General features: G+C 40.7%; 1 protein-coding gene across 1 annotated transcript; it reads left to right on the top strand.

Moving 5' to 3' along the window:
* Positions 1 to 8062, top strand: LOC112171556 (protein indeterminate-domain 12). Its single transcript, XM_040508581.1, is given in 7 exon segments — positions 1 to 117; positions 154 to 157; positions 3011 to 3079; positions 3167 to 3566; positions 6706 to 6804; positions 6806 to 7037; positions 7751 to 8062. Coding segments are annotated over 7 exon segments (1233 nt in total).
* Positions 8063 to 9606: the final 1544 nt, after the last annotated feature.

The raw sequence follows: 9606 nt of genomic DNA, 5'->3' as shown, positions 1-9606 counted from the left end.
ATGTTTCCTTCTGTAGCAGCCATGTCCAATTCAACTTCTTTGTCCACTGAAGAAGCAGCTAGTGTTTCTTCTGGTCCCAGACTCCCAGATCACTTTGCTTGCCTAAACCCTCTTTCAGTTTCAACCATTACCTCTTCTCCTCTCTGTTAACAGAGTAGTAAAAATTACTGTTTTACCTTATTACTGCAGCTTACTTGCTCAAGTGGTTAGTGACCTACAGCTATTGTACACGTGTCAATTTCTTATGTAATCTGGGCAAGTATAAAGCTGCTGCACTTCCCTCATTTTCCGTTGTAACAGATTTGCCTGATTGTTATAACAAAACTCTCTCTGTTTTCTCTGCTTCCTCTCTTTTCTGTGTTCATGGATTCAAGCTTTCATGGTATCAAGAGCCAGGTTCAATCGGGATCAAAATCTTGCTGCGTTTACTTGCTGCTTGAAGATTATAAAGCTGTAGTTCATCTCTATCATTCTCGTGTTGATTTTCTGGAAGAATTCAAGCTTGAAGATAAGTTCATTTTTCTTGATCTGGAATTGTGATTGTTCTGAAAAACTGAGATTAGTTACTGCTTTCTGCTTTCGAAGCCTTGATTATATGATTGAAGTTGCCTGCTACTATTTTTAGTACAAGATTCAGTTGGAAATTGAGATTTGTTTGAGATTGAAGTTTGTTGAAACCCTAATTTCTGTTAATCGAAGATTCAGTACTAGAATTGCACATCTCATAGTGATTTCCTAGAAATTGAAGATTGTAGAAATACTATGTGATATTGGAAGCTTAAAACTCATGTCTCTCATTTGAAATTGTTCAAGTTCCATATAGTTGAATTTTTGCTGGAATTATTTGCATCTAGCTGTGAAGATTGGTTACTAGTTACAAGGTCTATATAGTTCCTCCTAAGGACAACCGTTACGAGATGGTCATACTACAGTTTCCTCATAGAAATGTATTGCTAGTATATAGAATGGTTATGCTACACTTTGCAGAAGCCGGAAGTTGTTAGAATTTGGTTTTATTCATCTGGACATTGTTAGAGCTTGGTTTTGTTAAAACTTGGTTTGGGGCATCAGATTGTCATTGGAGCTCACTAGTGGTGATTGTTGAGTGTTGATTTTTGGTCATCCTCAATCAAGATATTAAAAGATAATTGCTTACCATCATGAATGACTTAAGCAATTGTCTGCTGTCCAATTTCTGCAATTGACTTAAGCTACTCGAACTATGTCACATGGAAATTTATGTTAGAGACAATGTTAAGAGGTTGTGGCCTAATGAAATATGTCGATGGGTCATTTCCTTGTCCTGCGCAATACATGATCACAGAAGCAGGAGGTGTCTCATATGAAATGACAGCAGAGTACCTTACTTGGAAACAAAATGATTCTGCTGTTATGACTTTTCTTGCTGCTACTTTATCCAGTGGTGTTCTCTCCTTTGTTGTTGGCAGTAACACTTCTAGAGAGCTTTGGTGTTTGCTTAAGGAGAGGTTTGCTTCTACTTCATGGTTTAACAAAGAGAAACTAAAGACCAACTTCTACAGTCTCCAAAAAGGTTCAGATTCTATTGACAAATACTTGGATCGGGTGAAGATTGCTTGTGATCAGTTGGCTAATGTAGGTATTCATATGACAAATGAAGACATAATTGTCTCTGTTCTTCTTGGTTTGCCATCAGACTATACTACCATGAAAACTATAATCAGGGCTAAGCATAACCCCATTTCAATGCAAGAGTTAAGGTCTCTTTTGATCATTGCTGAAGCTGAAATTGAAGAGGTTGACAAGTCTATTTCCTTACCTTCCAGTACTGAAATCGTAGCACAAGGTGATAATGTCAAAGGGTCTACTCATGCACCAACTCATGTTACAGATTCCAAACACGACGTTACTGCTTTGATGCCTCTAAGTAGTGTTGCCCATTCTATTGAATATACTGCACAGTTTATGCCTAATTCAAGGTACATGAATGCTCCATATGTCACTGCATCTGTTCCTACAATGACTTCTACATATGCTGCAAATACTGTTCTACAGAATAAGAACTCCATAATGCAACCTTTGCCAACCCATGATCCCGTATTCAATCAATGGTATGTTCAACCACAAGGAAATTCTGGATATGCTTACAATACTAGTGAAAATCAATACAATGAAGCATTCAATTCTGGTGCTACTGAGCAAAATGAAGGTCTCATGCAACAAGATGGTGGCTCACATAAAAGTGAAGGTCTCTCACAGCAAGGCTACTTAAGTTCAATCATGTGTCAGCTATGTAAAAAGACCGGTCATTATGCATCTAGGTGCTATCATAGAAATTCGCAATCTCAAAACACACTCTCCAGCAGCTCTTTCAATGTTAAATGCCAAATTTGCTATTGTTTTGGCCATACTGCTTCGTCATGCTCCCAAAGATCTGCTCCTCGACAAATTGTTACCTCTGGCGCTTCATTGAAATGTCAAATTTGTTTGAAAACAGGTCACAGTGCAGCTGAATGCTTTCATAGGCATCACTATGCTTTCCAACCACCAACTTCTGCAATACCTCAATCTATAGCTGCTTCTTTTCCATCTCATCCAATGCCAGTTGTCATTGATGCTCAACCAAGTCTTTGTCATCCCTTGTTTAATGCTTCTCACTTACTGCCCCTCTTTCCTCCTGGCTGAAGCACACATCTGGCCTGAAAGCTTGCAGATTTATCACTAAGGGTTTATGCTCAACTCAATACTTGTCCCTGTGTGCCAGCTTGATGTCAGGGCCCTCCCATCAAGCTGAGGAAGGGTGTTAACCGAGTGGTAAAATTTACTATTTTACCTTATTACTGCAGCTTACTTGCTCAAGTGGTTAGTGACCTACAGCTATTGTACACGTGTCAATTTCTTATGTAATCTGGGCAAGTATAAAGCTGCTGCACTTCCCTCATTTTCGATTGCAACAGATTTGCCTGATTGTTATAACAAAACTCTCTCTGTTTTCTCTGCTTCCTCTCTTTTCTGTGTTCATGGATTCAAGCTTTCACTCTCGACCATCAGCAACTGCCGCAGAAGATTAAAAAGAAGAGAAGCCTCCCTGGAAACCTAGGTAATCAATTACTCAATACCCTTTAATATTATCTTAAGCAATATTGACTGATTGATTGTGGTTCGTTGTTGTTGTTAGATTATTTAGACCCTGATGCCGAAGTGATAGCATTATCCCCTAAAACGCTCCTGGCCACGAACAAATTCATGGCCGAGAATTGCAACAAGGGGTTCCAGAGGGACCAGAACCTCCAGCTTCACAGGAGAGGCCACAACCTGCCATGGAAGCTGAAGCAAAGGAGCAGCAAGGACTTGATCAAAAAGAGAGCCTATGTGTGCCCTGAGCCCTCTTGTGTTCATCACCACCCTTCAAGAGCACTTGGGGATCTCACAGGGATCAAGAAGCACTTTTGCAGAAAGCATGGGGAGAAGAAGTGGAAGTATGACAAGTGCTCGAAGATCTATGCTGTTCAATCTGATTGGAAAGCTCACTCCAAAACCTGTGGTACAAGAGAATATAGATGTGGCTGTGGAACCCTTTTCTCCAGGTGAGTCATAAACATTTCAGCTAGCCTTAAAAGAATTAATTGAAGTTTTTTCATGAGTTTGGACCCAAATGAGATTCATACAGAAGTACATTGGTCTTTTGTTTAAAGTGGGAAATTTCATGAGTCATGTCATTAAGAGAATCAATGTATATATCAGTGTTTGAATGTATCCGTTGGGTTTTGTTGTGAGGTTGTTCTTACACAAGAATGGTAAACTCTTTCTGGCATGGAATATAGGATTAATTTCAGTTTACCTACTCCAAGTTTAGGGCAATCTTCATGCTAGTCCCTATTCTTTTAATTTCATCAAGATTACCCATGTACTCTCAATTTTAATCAGCCGTGTCCAATCCATCCAAATCATCCGTCAAGTGATGATGTGGCAGAAGATAGAGTTGTGAAATTCCAATAGTGCCCCTCGTCAAACCTAAACGGGAAAAAAAAATTCCCTTATTTTCTTAGTTCTTCAATCTGCATCTATTATCTTTTTGAGAATCTGCAGAAGCAAAAACAGCATAAGTCATAACAATATATACAACATCAGAGGTAATCCCCTCCATTTCACTTTAACAAAACTTAGTCCTAAATACCCAATTACCAATCAACCCAAAATCCTAACTTTTTGCAGAAATTAACAGGAACACGAACCCCGGCCAACTGATTTAGATGAAGCAAGAATATAATGAATCTAACCAACTCTTAATTATCAAATATCCAAAACTTCATTGAACCTAAATAGATTGAACATAGACAAAACCCAATGTCCAAAATCCCATATTCAAACCCACAAAGCATGAAACTGGAGAATAAGAAAACAAACAAACTTGAAAATGAACAAAACCCAGGAGAAAAAATCTAAAATCTTTACCTAAATTGTGAACCCCCATAGCCAGGAGCAATGAGATTTGAATCACAGAAATAAATTGTAGATAAAGAAGCAAAGGAAGACATTTCCTTAGACAACAAACCCTCAGCCCATTTGCAGTATTGTTTATATTAATGCCCGTCAAAGCAGAGGAGGAAATCATGAGTCTCCGGCGAGCCTGCTTGATAGAGATGGATGGAGAAGAAAGCTGCGTCTGCAGAGAAAGTCGTGGTTCGAAGAAATTCAACTGCTGATTTCGACATACGGTTCTTGAATTCGAGCTCCAGCTCTTCAGATTTGAGTTGTGGAAGTGGGTTTTCTTCATTGGAGTCAGACTCCATGTACGGGTCGAGATCGAGGTCGTCGTCTTCGTGCTACAACATGCCGAGGCCCAAACCCATCCCGACCAGTGTCTTATCGACTTGACCTGAAACCCATCGGAAGCCGATGCAAGAAAACGGGTTCGTGAAGACGAAATCCAAGGCGTTGAAGATTTACAGCGACTTGAAGACGGTGAAGTAGTCAATCTCACTGGGTGGAAAACTCGCAGTTTCTCAATTCCATTTTCAACTGCAGAAATGGAAAGAAATGAAACCCAGCCTTGTAAACAGACTGGGATTGACTCTGAGAGACCAGGTCAAAAACTAAAGAACTGAAGAACTGAGAAAATAAGAGAATTTTTTTTTTTTTTCGTTTAGGTTTGACGAGGGGCACTATTGGAATTTCTCAACTCTATCTTCTGCCACGTCATCACTTGACGAAAGATTTGGATGGATTGGACACGGCTGATTAAAATTGAGAGTACAGGGGTAATCTTGATGAAATTAAAATAATAGGGACTAACATGAAGATTGCCCTAAACTTGGAGTAGGTAAACTGAAATTAATCCTAGAATATATATCTGGCCGGACAGTTCTAATATTTCAGAGGGAGATTGCACCAAAATGGATACCCTTAATTAATGAAAAGTAACTGTTTTTGGAAGCATATCATTTTCATGTTCTTATACACGAATATAATCTCTCTCTTGTTTTATAAGTCCTGATTTAAAAGCAGTTCAATTTTAAGTCCTCAGGTCCTTGTAGTGAATGCTTTAAATTCTCACAATTCCAATTGTTTTCTTTGGTCTTTAGCTGGAGCCTAGCTAGCTATATATGGTTTCTTCTTCTTTTTTCTCCGTTCTTGAAGACAATGATGGTGAACTGTTCTTATATAAGAAAAAAGTAAAAGATTGTTCGAGTACTTTTGTGATTTCATTTCATGGTTGAATTGGAGAGAAAACCAACCCATGACTAGCTAGCTTGTTTTTTTCTTTTCCAATTTATTTATTTTGGGTCCATGAAGCATAGATGACATTGATTACTTGCAGAGAGGGCAGAGAACCTCTGAACTTTGGTAATAATTATGAAAACTGAAAAATCTGCCAGAATATCTGGTGGTATCCTCAGTTGCTTTCCCTTGTACTCATCAATGTATTATCTGATCTCCCGAGTTTGCATATCCTATCCTGGTTTCATGCACGCGAGTCCTTTTTTCAATTAACTTTTTGGCCATCAAGTAATATTTCCACTTATCAATGCATATCTATATTAATGTAAGTATCTAATTTGTTGTTTTATTATCTTTTAATTTACCTTTTTGACGTTTTAGTCCATCTCCAATATTTCCACATGCATGAGTACTTGGCCTGACTTTCATTCATATGTCAGTCAATCTGTAGTGATGACAGATGATCGACCAAAGTAAAATGCGTACATTTGCATCATCATCAAACTTACCAGTATATTTGTGTACACATGCATGGCACATATACATGTACATATACGGAGATGATCAGAAGCAATTTCGCCAAAATAGTTGTACTCTTCCAACGGTATAACAACACCGCTCGGACGGCATCTACATTTTAGCTGAAATTTGGATTGCGGAATATCCATGCCTGCCTAGCCTTCTTTTTATATTGTTATATTTTGAGACGAAGTGCATTGCTACTTGAACTATATATTTTTGTGTATTGCTTTAGTCCGATCAGTGATTAACAATCAGGTTGTACTCATTTGAAATCTCTTTTGTCGTCTCACTTAGTGGGGAGCTCATTTTTTGTAATATTTCTTGCTTGATTAAACCTTCTCAAAAGAAGTCAATTTTATGTGTTTCAAAACACCCTATACTAATTAATCTCATAAGTTCATGGCATTTTCTGATAATTTTACTCATGTTTGTTATTCCCCTACTGAGATTGATATAGATTTGTAAATATTTCTGGACATGCAGGAAGGATAGCTTCATAACTCACAGAGCCTTTTGTGATGCTCTGGCTGAAGAAAGTGCAAGGCTCTCAGCAAGCCAATTAGCTATTGCCACCACACCTCAAATCTCTCTCTCTCTTCCCTTTCCCAAACCACTCTCACTTCACAAACCCACCCCCATTACCATTCACCACCCTCTCTCCCTGGGACCCACCCCACAACCCTAACCCTAATACCACCCAAAACCCACTTCACCACCACGTCAAGCCTGAAGAAACTCACCACCACTTCCCCCTAAACCCAATTCTCTTCCAAGAGACCCCATCACCTCAACACAAGCCTCTGATAACTGATAAAGTAATCTGGGGTTCACATCCAAAACCAATTGGCAATGGATGGAGTGGCCCAAACCCTTATAAACTCATAGGCAATGTCCCATTTTTCCCATGTGGGATGTATATATTCTCAACACGCCCCCGCACGTGTGGCGAGTTTTCAAGCCATTCACGTGGACAACTTTTGGGTGACGTGGAGCCCATTTGGCCATTAGGCATGCACACGTGGGTAACCCGCTCTGATACCATGATAAAGTAATCTGGGGTTCACATCCAAAACCAATTGGCAATGGATGGAGTGGCCCAAACCCTTATAAACCCATAGGCAAGGTCCCATTTTTCCCATGTCGGATGTATATATTCTCAACAAAGTAATCTGGGGTTCACATCCAAAATCAATTGGCAATGGATGGAGTGGCCCAAACCCTTATAAACCCATAGGCAAGGTCTCATTTTTCCCATGTGGGATGTATATATTCTCAACACGCCCCCTCACGTGTGGCGAATTTTCAAGCCATACATGTGGACAACTTTGGGTGACGTGGAGCCCGTGTGGCAGTAAAGCATGCACACGTGGGTAACCTGCTCTGATACCATGATAAAGTAATCTGGGGTTCACATCCAAAACCAATTGGCAATGGATGGAGTGGCACAAACCCTTATAAACCCATAGGCAAGGTCCCATTTTTCCCATGTGGGATGTATATATTCTCAACAATAACCTCTCCCATCCAGCACCTCCACGTCAGCACACAGCCAACCTCAAGAGTCGCCACGTCAGCTCACCTGTCAGCCACTGCGCTGCTCCAAAAGGCCGCCACCATTGGCGCCTCCGAGGCTGGGCAGCAGCAGTCTCAGTCAGCTGGCTTGGCTGAGTTTGGGACATTAGGAGGGTTCACGTCCGGAGAACTCACCACGTGGCAGAAGACTGACCGTCTGACGAGGGACTTCCTCGGTCTGACGTCCGCGGACGGCAACGGCTGTGATCATGGGAATGGAGCTGTTAACGTCGTCAACGATATGTTAACGTCGTCAACGATATGTTAACTTGTGCCGGGGGAGCCGTCGAGTTTCAACAATATCATCATGACCAGCGTCTGCGTGGCCATCACGCTCTGTTGAAGCCCCAGGGTTTTGGGTTCGTGGATGTTAGTGTGAGTCATCATCCTCTATTAGGAATAGACTATAAGGGAATATATTGTTATAATTACTTACCTTGTATATGTTGTGTAGTACAGTAGTTGTAGTACGTTGTAGTACAATTGTAATCTGTTTATATACACCACAGAATGGGTGTAATGGAATATCAAACAATTCATTCTCTCAATATTTCCCAAGTTCTTACTCTCTTTGACTTGGTATCAGAGCAAAGATCCGAAAGGACTTTGTCTCCTTAGTTTCTTTTCTTTTCCTCGATCCGAGGAATTGATATATAGCTAAACCCCTTTGTTTGGGTTTATTTTTTTCGTCTTCTACTATTAATCAAGACAGGTCTTCGTCTCTTTAGAGACCGACCTTGTGTCAATCCAACAAACCTATTGCACGTTCTATTATAATCTTTTTCTTTGAGTCTTTTGTCTTTTCCGCTGCATATTCTGTGATTGTGTGATTACTGCTACTATAGTGTTGCGATGGGTGGTGATGAAAGTGAAGGACAGGGTTCTAAGATCAATGAGGTCCAAAAGATTGAGGTTTCTGTCCGAAATTCAGACGGGGGTTCTTTTGGAGGTCCAAAACTCAATGGTACCAATTTTCGAACATGGAAGAAGATTATGTCTGTCCATCTTCGTGGCATACACAAGATGGGGCACGTGACTGGGACAATCAAAGCTCCTAGTGAGGAAGATGCGGCCACTTATGCTAAGTGGGAGGATGATGATGGATCTGTGATGGCTCTCTTATTCAAAGCCATGACTGAAGATGTGCTACAGTTGGTGGAAGAATGTGAGACTGCTGAAACAATATGGAAGACATTGGGGGATTTGTATACCAACGAGTCCGATTTTATACAGGTTCATGAATTGATGGGTAAAGCAGCCAGTATGCAACAGCATGGGCAACCAGTGGCTGTGTATTTCACCAAGCTGAAGAATATATGGGCTGAAATTGATCAGAAGTGTCCTTGCAAGATCAAGAATCAGGAAGATCTTGTGTGGTACCAGAAGGAGAAGGAGCTAGAAAGGCTTCATGTATTCTTGAGAGGGCTTGATGAGAAGCATAGCAGTGCCAAGGGAGAGTTGCTTAGAATGCCAGATCCTCCTAGCTTGACCACAGCTTTCACATACATTCGTAAGGATGAGTCTCAGCAGGAAAGTCTCAAACAGGCGCAAGTTGAAGTATCTAGCCTAGCTATTCAAGCACCAGCACCTTTTCTTCAGCAGCAGAAATCAGTACCAGTTCATCAGCAAGGACCTCCACCAGGCTTCACCAATCGTTCTCGTCCTCAGTGTTCTTATTGCACCGACCTTGGGCATGTTCGGGAGACTTGCTGGAAGCTGAATCCGCACCTCAAACCTAAAAAGCAAGGTTATCGTCCTGAGGCGAAAGCAGCTGCTGTTCAATTGGTCCAAGAACCAGATTTCTATGGCGTG

This window comes from Rosa chinensis, chromosome 6 (assembly GCF_002994745.2).
Source record: "Rosa chinensis cultivar Old Blush chromosome 6, RchiOBHm-V2, whole genome shotgun sequence".
Taxonomy (NCBI): Eukaryota; Viridiplantae; Streptophyta; class Magnoliopsida; order Rosales; family Rosaceae; genus Rosa; species Rosa chinensis.
The sequence above is the reverse complement of the archived record's forward strand: the minus strand, read 5'-3'. Positions and strand labels throughout refer to the sequence as shown.